General features: G+C 41.5%; 1 protein-coding gene across 1 annotated transcript in view; it reads left to right on the forward strand.

The window, feature by feature from the left end:
* The window catches only part of LOC126202013 (integral membrane protein GPR180), a 79,020-nt gene that overhangs the window by 14,392 nt on the left and 43,583 nt on the right, over window positions 1-21,045 (forward strand). Inside the window, exon 2 of the mRNA XM_049936829.1 lies at window positions 13,195-13,360. Within this exon, the coding sequence (XP_049792786.1) occupies window positions 13,195-13,360 (166 nt within the window). The remainder of the gene's footprint in view (window positions 1-13,194; window positions 13,361-21,045) is intronic.

A 21,045-nucleotide genomic window follows, 5' to 3' on the forward strand; every position in this document is an offset into this window, starting at 1 on the left:
AGGCGGAGAAGAGGAAGACAGACGATGAGTAAGCGATGTCTACAACACCTGAATAGCAGCCGTCAGCTGTGTTTGTTGTTCAATGAGCGCTTGCATAAGCTGTTCCATGTCTGGCCCGTCACGAACACACAGATCCACAACGCAGTGAAAATATCCCATCCTCGTCGCCAAAAAGTGTTATAACTTTTAATCACCAATAATTGCGTGGATATTCAAACACACTCACTTAGAAACAATAGCTGGTTACATGATAACAACTCAGTATCTCTTATTCGACTGCCGTGCCGTGACGTGCGGCCGGCGCCGTTCGTAGCTAGGTGGTGCTCCCGCGCTCAGCCGAGTTGCGGAGCGCCTCTATCGCCATTTGCGCGTACTGTCGTGGCGGCACTGTAAATGTCGTGGCACTGTCACAACAAAAATATCACTGAATTATTAGGGAAAAGAAAAGAGGTCAGGAAATAGTTCCACTGAAAGTATAGTTGCATGGGAGGCCATGAGGAAAATTTTTGAGAGAGGAGGGTGTGACCGGTGGCTGCTGTAATGAGAATGGAAGTCTCCAAACCCCTCTACAAGACATTTCTCAGACTATGGTGGCCTATTTTGCTACAGGTACCGCCACAAACCATCAGGATCCAGTTTACTGGCACCGCGTAGTGTGTGCTTAGAGGAGCAGTTGGGCCTTCTGCTACACTACTGATGAAGAATACAAGTGCTCCTTTTCCATCTGGAAACTAGATTCTCCACTGTCTGCGGCTTGCCACAACCCCTGGCCACAATAGGATCCTTTATAGTATGCTGTGGCACCTATCAGGATGGAGCAAAGAAATCATCCTAACCGTTTTTAATGTCACTTGAGCATAAGGTTACGTTCCCTACTTGTGGCGAGAGGCAGTTTTAATTCCTCTTTTAAAACCTGGAAAAGATTGCACATGCCTAAGAAGTTATCATAATGTTGCCCTCACTAACTGTGTGGGGAAGACCTCATAGTGGATGGTCAACCGCTACCTTGTCTGAATCTTAGAATCCAGGCAGCTTCTTAGTCGCTTTCAGTGTGGGTTCAGGACATATTGCTCCACCTTTGATAAACTGGCCTTCCCGAAGACAGCTATACAACAGGCTTTCCTGCACCGTCATCTTCTGGGTATATTTCTTCATATCGAGAAGGCCTATGATACTATTTGGAGGCTTCTTATCATCAGGCAGTTCCATGAACAGAGTTTTCATGGATATCTTCCCATTTTTATGTGGTCCTTCATCTCTCCGGGGTATTTCCAAACTCAAGTTGGTGACATGACTGCATTGAGCGTGAGAACAGTGTCCCTCAAGGTAGTATTTTAAGTGTGACTTTCTTTGGCATAGCTATTAATAGTGTTACATCAGATGTTAAATGTCCTGTACAGTGTTATTTGTGTGTGGATGACTTCTTTGTCTTTTGTTCCTCTTCAAGCCTTGCAACGACAACACATCAGATGCAACTCACTCTTCAGCAGTTGGATGAATGGGCAGAGTAGAGAGGCGTTAAGTTTTCAGCCGAGAAGTCTGTGTGATTTCTTTTTAACTGTTCCCATTCTGTTCTCAAGTTCCCTGAGTTGAGGATGAGGGACATTTTTCTTGATTTTAAAGATACGGTTAGGTTTCTGGGCCTATTTGACTTGAAGCTTACGTGGTGCCACGCCTTAAGGACCTGAAAAGATAGTCTCTCAAAGCACTGAGTATATTAAAATGCCTTAGCCACAATTCATGGGGGGGGGGGGGGGGGCAGACAGGAGTTGTCTGCTCCAATTTTACAGAGCTTTCTTGCGGTCTTGGATCAATTATGGGCGCATGGTGTATAGGTCTGCAAGACCATCTTATTTAAAGATATTGGACTTAGTGCACAATGAAGGGATTTCGCTAGCCCCATACTGAGCCTCTGTGCTGAGGCTGCTGAGCTGCCACTTCACACATCAGGTGACAGCTGCTCAGTGTGAGCCAGCCATATAAGATGCTGTCAATGCCATATGCACCTGTGTACCTTACTGTTACTCGGCTTCCAATGGAAAGACTTTTTCATAATCTGCCCTCTATTTTACCTGATGATGAGGTGAGTGTGGCGAAGCTTTTAAAATTTTGTGATATGTCTGGATTCTGGCCTAAGGTTTTAGTATGTTGCAGACTGTCTGGTTTACACCCTTTTTCATCACCATCATCATTCTTTCCAAAAGATATTAAAAATGCTTAAATGTGGACATAAATGCATCATATTTGTATCATCACAGCTGTAAATGTCATTCTGCTTTGCTCCCTTCAGGAAAAAAGAAAAATATTCCAAATTTTGCACTGCTTCTTACTCCATGCAGTTTGAGTCACCTGCAATATTCAGTGTACGAATTTGAACGTAGTGATAACTAAAACGTGTGTTTACAACTTGCATGTTGTAACCATAATAGTGTGTATTTATCCAACACTCGTCATTTATAGACACATGAGTTGCTGTCTAATGAGAGTTCAGTTACAGATGTGCTTTTGTTGGAAAACTATAGTAAATCTATAATTTGATCTTCGGATTGTAAGAAATCACTGTTAAAACCAATCCTGTTATTCTTTGAGGCTTGAAAACAAAGCTTGTAGCCTTCCAATTCATTGCTAACCAAAGGTAGAAGGTCTGGCTGTGGTGCTTCCACATTTCTACATTCAGACCCAAGTTCAATTTTCTGTTGGGGTTGTCTCCCATAGTCTTGGAAAGTCCCTTATCAAACCTATGTGGCAGTGTAGAAGAAGATCATTCATGTGCTTTATCTACCATTGGTATGCACGGTCCTCTTCAACCTTCAAAACAATTGACCATTCTCTCCTCTAACCCTGGCAGGAGACCCTCATAAGGTACTTCCAGCTAGGTCAGTGGACTGAGATTTTTTAAGGAGGTGTTATTCCTCTATCACTCACTCTTTACCTTGACTTTTGGCATTCAGAGTGTGGTTTTCTAGTGTTCAGCCCAGGTTGGTGAGTAGCTATAAAGCCATAAGCTTATGGGTTATAAAATTTACTCCAGCATCATAAAATCAAAATTACAAACTTTTTGTGAACCATTCTTGGAAGAAGAAAAGAATGGGTTCTGGAAAGGTAGATCATGCACTGACGGCTGCTTCACACTGGAGATGCTAACTGGAAAGGAAAGAATTCAACCTGAAAACATATCTGGCATTTACTGATTTTAAGAAATCTTTCAGCACAGCTGAGAGAAAATACTTTGGAAAATCTGGGCAGAAAGTAACACCCTAACACACACCATAAAAAGCAGTTAAAAGCAGTTTGGAACACATACAGTCAAAATGTTATTCCACTTATTGGAATGGAAACACATTCACCAAGTGGTTTGACAAGGATGTTGCCTCTCACTGCTCATGTTAAACAAATATATATATATATATATATATATATATATATATAAAATTAACAGTGAAAAGGACAGTTGCTACTCACCATACAACAGAGATGCCAAGTCACAAATAGGCACAACAAAAAGACTGTCAGAAAGTGAGCTGTCAGCCACAAGACCTTTGTTGAAAATCAAACACAACACACACACACACACACACACACACACACACACTTTCTGGCAGCTAAAGCCAGACTGAGAGTAGCAGTGCATCGTGTAGAGTCAACAATGTGTTTGGGGTAACGAGGAGGCTGAAGCAGGAAGGCAATGGGATAGCAGGGTAGGGGTTGGGGATGATAAACTGCTGCTTGTGGGAGTGTGCAGAGACAAGGTGGAGAGAGGGCAGGGGAGCTAGGTGCAGTTGGGAGGTCAGACAGATGGTGGGGTGACGGAAAAGGAGAGAAGTAAAACAACTGGGTGCATTGGTGGAATAGAGGGCAAGTTTAGTGCTGGAATGGGAACAGGGAAGGGGCTGGATGGGTAAGGACAATGACTAACGAAGGTTGAGGCCAGGAGGGTCACAGAAACATAGGATATATTCCAGGGAGTGTTCCCACCTGTGCAGTTCAGAAATGCTTGTGTTGATGGAAAAGATCCAGATGCCACAGGCTGTGAAGCAGTCACTGAAATGAAGAACATCTTGTTGGGTGTATGCTCAGCAACAGGGTGGTCCAGCTGTTTCTTGGCCACAGTTTGACAGTGGACATTCATGAATACAGACAGCATGTTGATTGTCATGCCCACGTAGAATGCAGAACAGTGATTGCAGCTTAGCTTGTAGATCACATGACTGGTTTCACAGGTATCCCTGCATTTGATGAGATACGTGATGTTTATGACTAGACTGGAGTAGGTGGTGGTGGGAGGATGTATGGGACAGGACTTGTTTCTAGCTGTATTACAGGGATATTAGTCATGAGACAATAGGTTGGGAGCAGAGGTTGTGTAGGGATAGGTGAGGATATTTTGTAGGTTCTGTGGGCGGTGGAATACCTCTGTGGGAGGGATGGGAAGTATAGCGGGGAGGATACTTTTCATCTCAGGGCACGATGAGAGGTAATCAAAACCCTGGCAGAGAATGTAATTCAGTTACTCCAGCCTTGGGTGGTACTGTGTCATGAAGGGAATGCTCCACTGTGGCCAGACAGTGTGACTTTGGAAGGTTGTGAGTGACTGGAAAGATAAGGCACGGAAGATCTCTTTTTGTACAAGGTTGGGAGGATAATTACAGTCTGTGAAGGCCCCAGTGAGAACCTTGGTATATTTCGAGTGGGACTGCTCATCACTACAGATGCGATGGCTGCAGGTGGATAGGCTACATGGAAGGGACTCCTTGGTATGGAATGGGTGGTAGCTGCCAAAGTGGAGGTATTATTGGTGGTTGGTAGGTGTGATATAGATAAGAGGTACTGATGGAGCCATCTTTGAGGTGGAGTTCAACGTTGAGGAAGGTGGCTTGTTGGGTTGATCCAGATCATGAAGATGTCATCAGTCAATCTGAACCAGGTGAGGGATTTGGGATTCTGGGTGTTTAGCAAGGATTCCTCTAGATGGTCCATGAATAGGTTGGCATAGGATGGTGATATGTGGATGCCAGTTGCCATACCCCAGATTTGTTTGTAGGTAATGCCTTCAAAGGAGAAGTAATTGTGGGTGAGGATATAGTTGGTTGTGGCAACTAGGAAGGAGCTTGTTGGTTTGGAAGTTGGTTGTGGCAACTAGGAAGGAGCTTGTTGGTTTGGAATCCATTGGGCATTGGGAATGGTAGTGTTCAATAGGGGTAAGGCTATGGGCATTAGGGATGTTAGTGTAAAGGGAGGTGGCATCAGTAGTGACAAGCAGGGCACCATGTGATAAAGGAACATGAACTGTGGAGAGTCGGTGGAGGAAATGGTTGGTATCTTTTATATAAGAGGGTAGATTGTTGGTAATAGGATAAAAGTGTCAGTCTATGAGAGTAGAGATTCTCTCAGTGGGGGCGTAGTAATTGGCCACAATGGTGCATCCTGGTTTGTTGGTTTTATGGACTTTAGGAGGCATGTAGAAGGTAGGAGTGCAGGGAGTGGTAGGGATGAGGAGACACTGGACATCCTGCTGGATATCTGGTATAGGGTCAGTGTAGCAGGGTTTGTAGGTGGATGAATCTGGCAGCTGGCAGAGTCCTTCTGCAGTTCAGAACAACAGTGGTGGACCCTTTGTCAGCAGGTAGGATTATAAGGTTGGGATCCATTTTTAGGTGGTAGATTGCTGTTCTTTCTGCAGGTGTAAGGTTAGTTTTCATGTTGAGGGATTTGGGGAAAATTAACAGGGGTGATTTGGGGGCAGTGGGGGTGGATCACTGTTAGATGGAGAAGTGAACTGAGTTGGTCATTGGTTGAGTCTTATTGGTAGAGTAGGTGGTGAAAAAGTGTCTCCACTGTTGGGTTCGGGAGAAGGAGAGAACGTTTTATATAGGTCCTGCATGATTGAATTTGGGAGTGGGTAAAAAATTGAGGCCTTTGCAAAGGACTGATACTTCTGTGGGGCTAAGGCATTTGGAAGAAAGGTTCATGACTGTGTTTTTGGTCCCTTTAGGTTCTGGATTCTGTGTGGTGGTGGTAGGGAGTTTTGGAGGGTGGGGCAAATGTAGTAGGTCTGCGAGACATTGTTTGTCAACTATGAGGGGACGTGGGGGAGGTGTTGAGGTTGTTGTAGAGGTGGTTGATTGTGGTAGTCCAATGCAGGAGCAAGAAGCGAACATGGTGGAGAGTTTTTTGAGGTGGCATTGTACATATTGCTCTAGTTCCTGGAGGGCAAGAGTTTCAGCGTGAGTTATGGGGTCCAGGCATTTGGGATTGCATAGCAGAGGAATTTTATGGATGGAGAGAAGATATTGCAGGGAGGTTTGTGCCTGATTGATACGGTTTTGTAGGACTTTGTTAGTGAGGGTTCAGAATTGGCGGAATCTGAACAGACGGAGTTCATTGTGGAAGGAAGTGTGACAGCAACAGAGGGGTAATTTGTTGGTAAGGCCATTTAGGGGGATTCCATGAGCCAAGCAACAATGCAGGAACAGTATACGGGAGTGCTTTCTGGCTATAGATAAGGAAACTTCTGTATTGATGCAGATGGAAGGAACAGGGATCCATGGTGGTGGCCAAAAATGCATAAAAATGTGCATGTGATGTAGAATTACATCAAACAAAATGCACAAAAATACACCCAATCATGAGGAAAAAATCACGAAAAGGATGAAGTAAGGGGAAACAAGATGAAATCTTATGGAGTAGGCCGATAATGAAAGGTGAAAAGCAACTGAAATTGGCATGAAGACACAATGGGATTGAAGAAAAATTAAATAAAAAGATTGTAATGGGGGCTGCATGTCTGTGGGCAGATAAGTGTGAAAAAGGGGTATGGCAGATGTGATTAGAATAGGTGAAGTAAATAAGTGCAAACAAGAATAGAGAGGAAAAGGAGTGACGAGTGGGGAAGGGGTTGGTTGGATGAGATACTAGTTAGTGTGGCACAGGAAAGACATGGGCAATAACACGCAAAAATAAGTGAGAGTGACACAGGATTAGAAGGTATGGATTAATGATATCGGCGGGAGTAACATGGGACATGAGATGCTGCACCAACAATCAGTATGGTCTTGTAGCCATCTGTTGTGCGTGGCCGAGACATTTGATACAGTGTTGTTCGTAAGTAGAGTGTGGAGTGCAGTTTTAAAGGTGACAAGAGAAACACAGGAAAGAAGAGAAAGAAGGATAGACACTGAGTATAGTAATGTATTAGAATAACAGAGGAAAACAACACAGGGTTACGGGAGGGAAGAAAAGCCATGAGGCAAAATCAAAAAATGGGAAATCCATGGTCGAATGTAACATTATTATGAAAAGTATAGTTGCTACTCACTATATAACGGAGATGCCGAGTCGCCAATAGGCACAACAAAAAGACTGTCTGAAAGTGAGCTTTCAGCAAACAAGCCTTTGTTGAAAATAGACAAAAACACACACACACACACACACACACACACACACACACACACACACACACACAGGCAAACACAACTCACGCACATGTGGCCACAATATCTGGCAGCTGAAGCCAGCCTGCGAGCAACAGCGCATGGTGAGAGAGGCTACTGAGTGATGGGAGTAAGGAGAGAGCGGGGACAGGAGGGAGAGGTATAACAGGGTAGGGGTGGGGTATGATAAAGTGCTGCTTGTGGGAGCATGCAGGGACGAGGTGGAGAGAGGGTAGGTCAGGTAGGTGTAGTCGGGAGGCTATATGGTGGATGGCGGAAGGGATAGCGGAAAAGGAGAGAAGAAAAAAGACTGGGTGTGTTGGTAGAATAGAGGGCTGTGTAGTGCTGGAATGGGAACAGGGAAGGCATTAGGTAGGTGAGGTCAATGGGTAATAAAGGTTGAGGCCAGGAGGATTACAGGAATGTTTAAATTATCTGTGAATGGAGACAAAATGCCCATGGCCTCGCCTCTGATGGTGTAGGATAAGCCTGGTGAGAAGGATCTTGGACAGGTTGTCTCACATATCAAGGCATGACGATAGGTAATCAAAGCCCTAATGAAGGATATGGCTCAGTTGTTTCAGTCCAGGGGAGTATTGGGTAACGGGGGAGGGGGGGGGGGGAAGGTAATTCCTCTGTAACTAGTTCTTGGGGGTGGTAGAAGGATTTGGGGTGTGTGGGGATGTGGCATGGGAAATCTGTTTTCAGGCTATGTACGGGGGACAGTACCTGTCTGTGAAAGCCTTTATGGTTCTGGGCAAGAGAGCAGCCATCACTTTAATTACGCCATCCCTGGGTGGCTGTGCTTTAGGGGAAAGGATTTTTTTGGTGTGGAAGCGATGGCAACTGTTTAAATGCAGGTACTTTTGGTGGTATAAAATAAGCAACTTTTCTTAAATATCTCACGAATTATGCTTGTCACTACCTCCTAATTTTAATGGGAATTTTCTAGGGCGTGAAACAGTGGGGAGACTTACAGGGGTAGGATGTCAAACGGGCCGACTTGGAGCAGGAGAGGCATCACAGGACATTTTAATTTCCACTGTCTATGCTTTTAAAAATAAATTCATAAAACTTTGTCAGCTTCACCAGGAAGGATTCAGGATTCACACTCATTGAGGTGGAAGTTCGAAAACATAACAAAATAATTTTTTTACTGTGTGAAATTTCATAATGTTTTCACTTACTAATGGCTGCATTTGTTGCTATAGGTACACTTTTCTTCATAAGTTAGAGAGATTCTTCGATGAATTTTGCACAGCATACATACCATACTTGCAGGTGTATTAAACTCTAGAATTTATTTAATTTATGAAAAAACGAATGATCTGTTGTATTTTAAACTTCATGGTTAGAAAAAACAGAAATTTTGTAGTTAATTACCTCAATTTTTACCACAGTTTTTAATAGATTTGGAAAATTTTAGAGTTTCATACACCTTTAAGTATGGTTTGTATGTTGTGCAAAATTCATCGAACCATCTCTCTTACTTATGATGAAAAGTGTACCTATAGCAACAGATGCTGCCACTAGTAAGTGAAAAAAATGATGAAATTTCACATGTAAAAAAAATTACTTCGTTATGTTTTCGAACTTCCACTGCTATGAATGTGAATTCTGAATCCTTCCTGGTCGTGCTGACAAAGTTTTATGAATTTATTTGTAAAAGTATAGACAGTGGAAATTAAAATGTCCTGTGGTGCCTCTCCTGCTCCAAGTCGGCCCGTTTGACGTCCTACCCCCCTTAATTGCAATGCATCACATTTTTATTTAGCATCTTCCCAAAGTATCTGTATTTCTGACTCCTACAAAACAGCATCTACAGAATGACAAGCAAGGCAGAAATTCAATGAAACTTTTTGAAGTACTGCATTAAGTTTTGTTTTAGAGCAACGGAACAGTTCTTAAAGCCGTACTTAATGAATGCATTATAGGAATCTTTGTTCGCAGTTTCAGAGGCAATCCCTTGTTTTCACACATAGACCTCTACAAAAAACAATAAACTCTGTCATATTTTTCGTTGTACTGAATCCATGTAGATGTTTTTATCCAGTGTTTTTGTGAAGTCCTGCCCCAATGGCTGCCACTTTCAGTACCACTATCATTTTTTGTGAAATTACCAGAAATAGTAACAGGGATTTCATTGTCACAAGCTGCCGAGGATGGATCGCTTCTACTGCCACGCGCTGTCGACTCGATATCACCATCACAATCACAATTACCAGTTGAAGTCCTTTTGTATTTCACTATATACTCATCCATTTTAACGATTTTGACATGCAAGGCACGAAGACACAATATAATTCCAAGCACAGATGACACATTTCAAATAGAACACAAACTAACGTTTAGTGGTGTGCACATTCTGACTTCGGACTACTTCGTTGTTTGTTCACTTGTTGAAGTCTGGAAATTCAAATTCAGGATAAGTTACAGTACATCCAACAGGATTCACAAGGGGAAAAAAAATCTCTCACTGCCTGTTGTGTTTCGTGATTGTTGTAGAGCTGCAAATTCAACCACAAAGAACTTCGCTAAGTTGTTTAAAGTAGTGTCCATTTACTGAATGTTTTAGCTAGGAGAGATGGGGCACCCTTCACAGCAGGTATGTTGGCTCACTAGTAACATATGTGGCTGTATCAAAAGGTTATATTAAAAGAAACTGCTATTTAAATTCATACTTCGCAGTATAAATGTTCTCATCATATCATACTCAACCGGCTTCATTTCTAGTTATTTAATACAATAATAATAATAATAATAATAATAATTAAAGGTTACCACCTCAGTTTATGTTATTGATTTAAAAAGTGGCATTCCCGTAATATTTGATTTTTTTTAGAAAATGGTGACTTCACTTATATGCTATATGTCAGTGTGGATTTTAATTCTTACAAATTCAATTAGCCATATGTTTTAAAATAACCTTTTTACAGTGCTACATTACAAAAACCAGCTACCCATCAATGTGGTGAGCAAGTCAATTTTAACAGTAATGTAAAGAAAAAATAATACTTCAGTTTTCAGTGAGGAACGCTGTGCATACTCACTCAAATTTTGGGGTTTGCTTGAGCAACCAATCAGACCTACGTAGCGTATGCAGCATTACACTGCACTTTAGTAACAGGATGTGTCATTTTGTTTTGGTTTCTCTAATGACATGCTGTGCTACTGTAGTATTGGGATTTCATTGTGTGCCATAAGTGCAGGCATTTATCTGCAAACCAATAACCAAATCAAAATTAATTATGTAATATTATGTTTTGGGGTCACACTTGAAACTTTGTGACTTACCCTCGTACGTTGCATTGATAGTGTGTGTGTTTTTGTTTGTACGTTTCACCTTTATGTTTCTAAAAACAATGATGATGTGACTTACCAAACGAAAGTGCTGGCGGGTCGATAGGCACACCAACAAACACAATGTGTGTATGTTTGTGTTTGTTTGTGTTTCTATCGACCTGCCAGGACTTTCGTTTGGTAAGTCACATCATCTTTGTTTTTAGATATATTTTTCCCACGTGGAATGTTTCCCTCTATTATATTCATATCACCTTTATGTTTCATTTTTTGTATTTTGTTCACAATACGTCATTTAATTTGTGTATGTTCACAACCAGTGTATGTTCAACCCAGTTCTAAGCAAAGAAGGGAAGGCAGAAAGGTGGAAGGAGTATATAGGAGTATATAGTGGGTTTATACAAGGGCGATGTGCTTGAGGACAGTATTATGGAAATGGAAGAGGATGTAGATGAAGATAAAATGGGAGATAAGATACTGCGTGAAGAGTTTGACAGAGCACTGAAAGACCTGAGTCGAAACAAGGCCCTGGGAGTAGACAACATTCCATTAGAACTACTGATGGCCTTGGGAGAGCCAGTCATGACAAAACTCTACCATCTGGTGAGCAAGATGTATGAGACAGGCGAAATACCCACAGACTTCAAGAAGAATATAATAATTCCAATCTCAAAGAAAGCAGGTGTTGACAGATGTGAAAATTACCGAACAATCAGTTTAATAAGTCACAGCTGCAAAATAATAACGCAAATTCTTTACAGACGAATGGAAAAACTGGTAGAAGCGGACCTCGGAGAAGATCAGTTTGGATTCCGTAGAAATGTTGGAACACGTGAGGCAATACTGACCCTACGACTTATCTTAGAAGAAAGATTAAGAAAAGGCAAACCTACGTTTCTAGCATTTGTAGACTTAGAGAAAGCTTTTGACAATGTTAACTGGAATACTCTCTTTCAAATTCTGAAGGTGGCAGGGGTAAAATACAGGGAGCGAAAGGCTATTTACAATTTGTACAGAAACCAGATGGCAGTTATAAGAGTCGAGGGGCATGAAAGGGAAGCAGTGGTTGGGAAAGGAGTGAGACAGGGTTGTAGCCTCTCCCCAATGTTATTCAATCTGTATATTGAGCAAGCAGTAAATGAAACAAAAGAAAAATTCGGAGTAGGTATTAAAATTCATGGAGAAGAAGTAAAAACTTTGAGGTTCGCTGATGACATTGTAATTCTGTCAGAGACAGCAAAGGACTTGGAAGAGCAGTGTCTTGAAAGGAGGATATAAGATGAACATCTACAAAAGCAAAACGAGGATAATGGAATGTAGTCAAATTAAATCGGGTGATGCTGAGGGGATTAGATTAGGAAATGAGACACTTAAAGTAGTAAAGGAGTTTTGCTATTTAGGGAGTAAAATAACTGATGATGGTCGAAGTAGAGAGGATTTAAAATGTAGACTGGCAATGGCAAGGAAATCGTTTCTGAAGAAGAGAAATTTGTTAACATCGAGTATAGATTTAAGTGTCTGGAAGTCGTTTCTGAAAGTATTTGTGTGGAGTGTAGCCATGTATGGAAGTGAAACATGGACGATAACCAGTTTGGACAAGAAGAGAATAGAAGCTTTCGAAATGTGGTGCTACAGAAGAATGCTGAAGATAAGGTGGGTAGATCACGTAACTAATGAGGAGGTATTGAATAGGATTGGGGAGAAGAGAAGTTTGTGGCACTACTTGACTAGAAGAAGGGATCGATTGGTAGGACATGTTTTGAGGCATCAAGGGATCACAAATTTAGCATTGGTGGGCAGCGTGGAGGGTAAAAATCGTAGAGGGAGACTAAGAGATCAATACACTAAGCAGATTCAGAAGGATGTAGGTTGCAGTAGGTACTGGGAGATGAAGAAGCTTGCACAGGATAGAGTAGCATGGAGAGTTGCATCAAACCAGTCTCAGGACTGAAGACCACAGCAACAACAACAACAACAACAATGTTCACATCCTAATGATCATTTGATTTTGCTTGGAACATGTTATTTACTTGATCTGGTGGAGACGGCACTGCAGTGTGGACCTGGTGGAGCAGCGATGCAGTGTTTCAGGGAGTCAGGGAGGGGATTGGACTAGCTCAGATTGTATTGCGTGCTAGACTCATACACATCTGGTGTAGCTGATGATTTGTATAATATGCTTTGTTGGTTTTTGCAATTTTTTTTTAAATTTATATATTTTCATATATTAGTAGATGTATTTAAAATTGTAAAAACCCATCCCTTGCTTTTAGAACTATTAGTTTCTTGCTAAGGGAAGGGAGAGGCTTAAGTTGGGAAGAATGATTAGAAAGAAGGACCTGCTCACTCAGACTCAGGTTGATGGGGATGCACTTGACAAGTACGTTTATAGATGTAGATATTACAAAACTGTTGGAAATTTGTTAATTGATTACATTAAAGATTTACATGTTTTTGTTTTCAGATTTTGGTACATCAGTCTAGTTGCATGCTATCGTAATTTGACAACTTGTACCTGGCATCACTTTCCAGAAGAAGCTGAACTGGAATACGACTTATGGCTTGTCAATGGAAATCCCAATGTCACTGGATTTACTTCCCTGGTGTACCAGTTCTCTTTTGACAAACAGGTTTGTGTACTTGACTGAGAATTAAGCTTTATTCATTAACATCCTTGATTGCCATGCAATATTTCACTAGTATTAATAATTTATTCATCCAGTGATAATTTTTGTGATGATGTAGGATCGATCATTCATCTTATTATGAGGGAGACATAAATCAAATATACAGACATATGGATATGTTTACTCATATTTAATTATGGGAGGACAGATAGTGTGTCACTGATTATTAAAGGGTGACGCTGACATCTGCATGGTGTGAATTGCAAAAACCTAAACTAGTAGGGTCAGACAGTGTGTGAGCCTGCGGTCTCCTGAAAGTGAGGGCAATGTCTCACCACATGCACTACATCATTCATTTACACCTAACACAACAATTGTCTTACTTTTGTGCATACTACGAACAACATAGCTTAATAACATGTTCCTTCAGTCTCTTCACACTTTACACTGCACATATCATACACACTTGCCAATAACCTTAGGACTAAGACCGTGCTGAGTAACAGAGTCAACATCCACTGATGTTGAACTCAGAAAATATATGAGACATCAGTATTATTCACCTGCAATCACATTTTTTTTCTTTCAGCATTCATTATTTAAGAGATACGCTTTGATTGTTTTTTAGATAAGTTTATGTTAGGTAGTCTTTTGAAGTGTGTGTTTGGAAAGAGATTTTGAGCATGTTGTGGGCTGAAAAAGTGATAAATAAAATAGTAATGGAAGAATAAAACAAAAAAATATCTTTGGAGGCCAAAATAATCCAGACAAAATTAAGGTACTTTTGGCATATCACGAGAACAGTTAACACATCAGAAAAAACTGTAATGCTAAAGTGTATTTTTGCATAATTGACAAGACTGATTCTCCAGGTCTTTGGTACAGAGCTGAGTGTCTGAATCAGAGGCTCAAGCAGCTCTGTGACTGTGTAAGCTCTAGATTACTTGACTTGGATCATAGAGTGTAGGGGTGACATGATCTGCTTAATAGATCAGAGGACCATTATACATGGGAGGCAGCTACGTAGAGAGTATAGTAGGGGCTGGATGTAATGGAGCACATGGTTTTCAGGTTAGTGTGTCTTGGAGAACTTCATCCAAGGGTACAGGTTTGAAGGAAGCAGGTCAAACACAGGGCTAGAGAAAACCTAAGAAACATCATTACTATATTTGTAAATTATTGTAGCTGCCTTGGGAAAGTCCAAATCACTCCAAGTGCTCTTAGAAAGCCCTAAAGTAGAAATTTTTGTAGGTACTGAAATCTGTCTAAAACCCTTAGATAAGTTCAGCTAAACTTTTTACCAAGGACCTAATGGTGTACACAAAGGATAGACAAAATTTAGTTGGTAGTGGTGTATCTGTCACTGTTAGGAGTGGTTCATCTTATAATGGAATTAAAGTAGATCTTTCACGTGAGCTAGTGTGGGTATAGGTTATACTTGACAACGGAAATAAATTAATAATTGGTTACTTTTACTAACCCCTGAATTCAGGTGATGTAATTGCTGAAAGGGTCAACGACAGTTTGAGTCTTATTTCAAACAATGGAAACCCCAGGTAGGAATATCAACAATGTAGGAAAAGACAGATTGCTACTAACCATAAAGAAGACACGTCAACTTGCAGACAGGCACACTTAAAAGACCCTCACATATAGCTTTCAGCCACAGCCTTCGTCAATAAAAGACACACACACACACACACACACACACACACACACACACGACTGCTAACTCCAGCAACTTGACCTGAGATTCTGGAGTTGACAATTGTGTGTGTGTGTGTGTGTGTGTGTGTGTGTGTGTGTGTGTGTTACTGATGAAGTGTTTGGTCGAAGCTATATGTGAGTGCCTCTTAATTGTGCCTGTCTGCAACTTGACATGTCTTCTTAATAGTAAGTAACAATCAGTCTTTTCCTACATTGTTGAGTCTTATTTCAAATAGATACTCACCCCATACAATTATAGTTGGTGCTGACTTTGATCTGCCCTTGCTATGTTGACGAAAATATATATTCTAAGGTGGTGGTAGGCATAAAACATCATCAGAATTTGTGAAATACCAAAATCTGGGTGTAGTTAGGTGTCAGAGGTGGGCCAGATGTGGTAATCAGTTGCTTCTATAGACTTCCTCTGTCAGGAGACATAGTAGCAGAGCACTTCGGAAAGAACTTACAAAATTTTGTGAGTGAGTTTCCTGATTACTGAGCTTGCTGTTGTAGTAGGGGGGACTTCAGTGTGCCAGCTAATGAGACAATTGTGCAATCAAAACTGGTGCCAGAGATAATAGTTTGCATGATATTATTGTGAATGTCTGGTATGAAAATTACTTCAAGCAATTAGTTAGAGAACCTACTTTTCAGGTAACATCTTAGACCTCCTAGCCACAAAGAGACCTAAACTTTTCTAATCAGTTAATGTAGAAGGTGGCATCGGTGATCATAAGGCTCTGATAGCATCAGCGACTCTGAGTATTACAAGGAATGTTGAGAAAGATAAGAAATTGTTTTTGTTTAGCAAGAATGACAGGATACAAGTTGCAAAGTATTTTAGTAGCCAACATAAAAATATTCAACTCTGAGAACAAAGATGTGGAGCACAAATGAATAAAATTCCAAAGTATTCTTCATTATGACATATACAGGTATGTGCTGAACAAGGTTTTAAGAGATGGGAAAGAACCACTGTGATTTAATCTCACAAAACTGAGCTCATTGCGTTTGTGCATAAGATCAAGTGCACCCATGTTGATGCCATGTTCCTTGACTTCACAAAGGCATTTGGTACCATTTTGAGCTGAAAAAAGAAGAAAACAAGAATCAGATCAGATTTGTGACTGAATTCAGGATTTTATTGCAGATAGAACTCAGCATATAATTATTGTTGTTGTTGTTGTGGTCTTCAGTCCTACTGGTTTGATGCAGCTCTCCATGCTACTCTATCCTGTGCAAGCTTCTTCATCTCCCAGTACCTACTGCAACCTACATCCTTCTGAATCTGCTTAGTGTATTCATCTCTTGGTCTCCCTCTACAATTTTTACCCTCCACGCTGCCCTCCAATACTAAATGGGTGATCCCTTAGTGCCTCAGAACATGTCCTAGCAACCGATCCCTTCTTCTAGTCAAGTTGTGCCACAAACTACTCTTCTCCCCAGTCCTATTCAGTACCTCCTCATTAGTTATGTGATCTACCCATCTAACCTCCAGCATTCTTCTGTAGCACCACATTTCGAAAGCTTCTATACTCTTCTTGTCCAAACTGGTTATCGTCCATGTTTCACATCCATACATGGATACACACCATAAAAATACTTTCAGAAACGAATTCCTGTCACTTAAATCAATACTCGATGTTAACAAATTTCTCTTGTTCAGAAACGCTTTCCTTGCCATTGCCAGTCTACATTTTATATCCTCTCTACTTCAACCGTCATCAGTTATTTTGCTCTCCAAATAGCAAAACTCCTTTACTACTTGAAGTGTTTCATTTCCTAATCTAATTCCCTCAGCATCACCCAACTTAATTCGACTACATTCCTCGTTTTGCTTTTGTTGATGTTCATCTTATATCCTCCCTTCAAGACACTATCCATTCCATTCAACTGCTCTTCCAAGTCCTTTGCTGTCTCTGACAGAATTACAATGTCATCGGCAAACCTCAAAGTTTTTATATCTTCTCCATGGATTTTAATACCTACTCCGAATTTTTCTTTTGTTTCCTTCACTGCTTGCTCAATATACAGATTGAATAACATCGGGGAAAGGCTACAACCCTGTCTCACTCCCTTCCCAACCACTGCTTCCCTTTCATGTCCCTCGACTCTTTATAACTGCCATCTGGTTTCTGTACAAATTGTAAATAGCCTTTCGCTCCCTGTATTTTACCCCTGCCATCTTCAGAATTTGAAACAGAGTATTCCAGTCAACATTGTCAAATGCTTTCTCTAAGTTTACAAATGCTAGAAACATAGGTTTGCCTTTCCTTAATCGAGCTTCTAAGGTAAGTCTTAGGGTCAGTATTGCCTCACGTGTTCCAATATTTCTACGGAATCCAAACTGATCTTCCCCGAGGTCGGCTTCTACTAGTTTTTCCATTCGTCTGTAAAGAATTCACGTTAGTATTTTGCAGCTGTGACTTATTAAACTGATTGTTCGGTAATTTTCACATCTGTCATTCACCTGCTTTCTTTGGGATTGGAATTATTATATTCTTCTTGAAGTCTGAGGGAATTTCGCCTGTCTCATACATCTTGCTCACCAGATGGTAGAGTTTTGTCAGGACTGGCTCTCCCAAGGCTGTCAGTAGTTCTAATGGAATGTTGTCTACTCCTGGGGCCTTGTTTCGACTCAGGTCTTTCAGTGCTCTGTCAAACTCTTCACGCAGAATCTTATCTCCCATTTCATATTCATCTACATCCTCTCCTATTTCCATGATATTGTCCTCATGTACATCACCCTTGTATAGACCCTCCATATACTCCTTCCACCTTTCTGCTTTCCCTTCTTTGCTTAGAACTAGGTTTCCATCTGAGCTCTTGATATTCATACAAGTAGCTCTCTTTTCTCCAAAGGTCTCTTTAATTTTCCTGTAGGCTGTATCTATCTTACCCCTAGTGAGATAAGCCTCTGCATCCTTACATTTGTCCTCTAGCCATCCCTGCTTAGTCATTTTGCACTTCCTGTCGATCTCATTTTTATTAATGAAATGAAACTGAGAGATATAAAGATTACTTCAGGAGTGCTTCAAGATAGTGTGATGCTACACAAATATCAAGAAATATTTGAACATGAGGATCACTCTGGGTGCAGACAGGTGGGTACACAGATTCCGCAGTGGGGGAGTGTTGGCTTCAAGAAGGCCATTTGGCCGCCATAGTGGACAATGTCAAAAGCTCCGTACAGCATTTCACAGGTGACACATTTGTCTATAAGAGGGTAGCAGTGCCACAGGATGTTAGCAAATTGCTGGGAGACATTCAGAGGATTGACAGTTCGTCAAAGGACTGGCAATTTACCCAGAACATAAATAAATTTAACTTGTTGTTCTTGTTCTTGTTGTTGTTGTGGTGTTCAGTCCAGAGACTGGTTTGATGCAGCTCTCCATGCTACTCTATCCTGTGCAAGGTTCTTCATCTCCCAGTACCTACTGCAACCTACATCCTTCTGAATCTGTTTAGTGTATTCATCTCTTGGTCTCCCTCTGCGATTTTTACCCTCGACGCTGCCCTCCAATATTAAATTGGTGATCCCTTGATGCCTCTGAATATGCCCTACCAACTGATCCCTTCTTCTACTCAAGTTGTGCCTCAAATTTCTCTTCTCTCCAATTCTGTTCAATACCTCCTCATTAGTTATGTGATCTACCCATCTAATCTTCAGCATTCTTCTGTAGCACCACATTTCGAAAGCTTCTATTCTCTTCTTGTCTGAACTATTTACTGTCCATGTTTCACTTCAATACATGGCTACACTCCATACAAATACTTTCAGAAAAGACTTCCTGACACTTAAATCTGTACTCGATGTTAACAAATTTTTCTTCTTCAGAAATGCTTTCCTTACCATTGCCGGTCTACATTTTATATCCTCTCTACTTCGACCATCATCAGTTATTTTGCTCCCCAAATAGCAATACTCATTTACTACTTTAATCTAATTCCCACAGCATCACCAGATTTAATTCAACTACATTCCATTATTCTCGTTTTGCTTTTGTTGATGTTCATCTTATATCCTTTCAAGACCATGTCCATTCTGTTCAGCTGCTCTTCCAGGTCCTTTGCTGTCTCTGACAGAATTACAATGTCATCGACGAACCTCAAAGTTTTTAACTTGCTATGCATAAATGGGTGAAGAAATCCACTACTGTGTGATTACACTGTTTGTGAAAAATCGCCTGAAACAATAACTTCTGTAAAATACTTAGGGCTAACAATCCGGAGTGACCCAAAGTGCAACAGCCATGTAAAACAAATGTAAGGAAAAGCAGATGTGAGTTGGAGATTCGTAGGATGAATCTTGAGGAGATGTAATTCATTCACAAAAGTGATGGCTTACAAAACACTTGGGTTCGATCATTTTTTGAGTCTTGTTCGTTAGTCCGGGACTCTTACCAGGGTGAATTAACAGAACTGATAGACAACTAATTGTTGAATGATTGTTTAGTTGCTGCAAGAACATTACTCAGATGCTCAACAATCTCCAGTGGAAAATGGTAGAAGAAAGGATTGTGTTTCACAGAAAGGTATACTATTGAAATCCTGAAGAGTACATTCTGGGAAGAGGCAATCTATGTTTCGCTTTCTCCCACATACATCTTTCAAAATTACCACAATAAGATATTCTGAGAAATAAGGTCTAATACAGAGATTTACCAACAGTTGTCCTTCCAAAATGCCATTTGGAAATGGAACAGGAAGGGGGAAACAGCTAGTGATACTAGATGTACTCTCCACTACACACCACAAATCTGCTTACAGGTTGTAATCATTGATGTAGAAATGCATTCTCCAAAAATTATTTTGTGCAATTAGTTCAGGAGTCCACACAAAAGTATCAGTGGTTGCAGTAACATATTAGACCTCTTAGTGACGAAGAATCCTGAGCAAATAAATAGCACCAGTGACCACAAGGTCATTGCAGCGAGACTGCGTACCATATTATCCAAATCCACCAAACATAAATGTAAAATTTATCGACTCGGAACATCAGATAAAAGTTTGCTTGACGCATTTCCAAGAGAGAGTCAAAGCAACATAAATCAATTTAAGACGAGTCTTACCATCCTGTCAGTATACCAGTTAGGTTTCTTTCTGTTATAACCTTTAATCACCAATAATTGTGTGGATATTCAAACACACTCACTTCGAAACAATAGCTGGTTACATGATAACAACTCAGTATCTCTTATTCGACTGCCGTGCCGTGACATGCGGCCGGCGCCGTTCGTAGCTAGGTGGCGCTCCCGCGCTCAGCCGAGTTGCGGAGCGCCTCTATCGCCGTTTGCGCGTACTGTCGTGGCGGCACTGTTAAATGTCATGGCACTGTCACAACACATTTCCCCCCTTGAAAAAAAAACACTCACTTCCTTGGAGACATGGACAGTGCGGACACATCCATGGCCTCTTGTGAGGCCCCGAGAAAATCCCGCATAGAGACACGAGAGTATGGTCGAAAATGTCCAGGACGGAAGCTCGTGCGTGGAACGTGCCTCCTGGACGAGATGATGGGTGAAAACTCCGGAGCAGCATCCGTAGGTGTCGTGGACCTGAGGGTGTGCTCCAGCGAGATGGGTCCTGGAGAAGGCGGCGTCGCGACTGGGGCTGGTTCCGGCATACTCGGAAGCGGTAGCGACGTCGGCTGCATCAACACGTACGGTAGATCGGCAGCAGCGACAGGACTGGCTTCTCAGGCTGGTGGAAGCGAAGGAAGGGGCGGTGGCACCGGCATGGCCACCACTCGTGGCCGCATCTGGTCGTAATGGCGAACAACCATGCCATCGTCCGTACGTATTTCACAAAGCCGGCGGCCGCGAAGAGCCTTGACCACCCCTGGAACCCATTTAGGGCGAGATCCATACCCTCGTGCCCACACGTCGGCGCCCACCGAGTAGTTTCCCGCACTAGGGGACACAGCACAGGGCCTGACAGGGTGAAGCTGGTGCAGTAGAGTGCGCGGTTGGTGGCCATGC

Source organism: Schistocerca nitens, chromosome 1 (genome assembly GCF_023898315.1).
Source record: "Schistocerca nitens isolate TAMUIC-IGC-003100 chromosome 1, iqSchNite1.1, whole genome shotgun sequence".
Lineage (NCBI taxonomy): Eukaryota > Metazoa > Arthropoda > Insecta > Orthoptera > Acrididae > Schistocerca > Schistocerca nitens.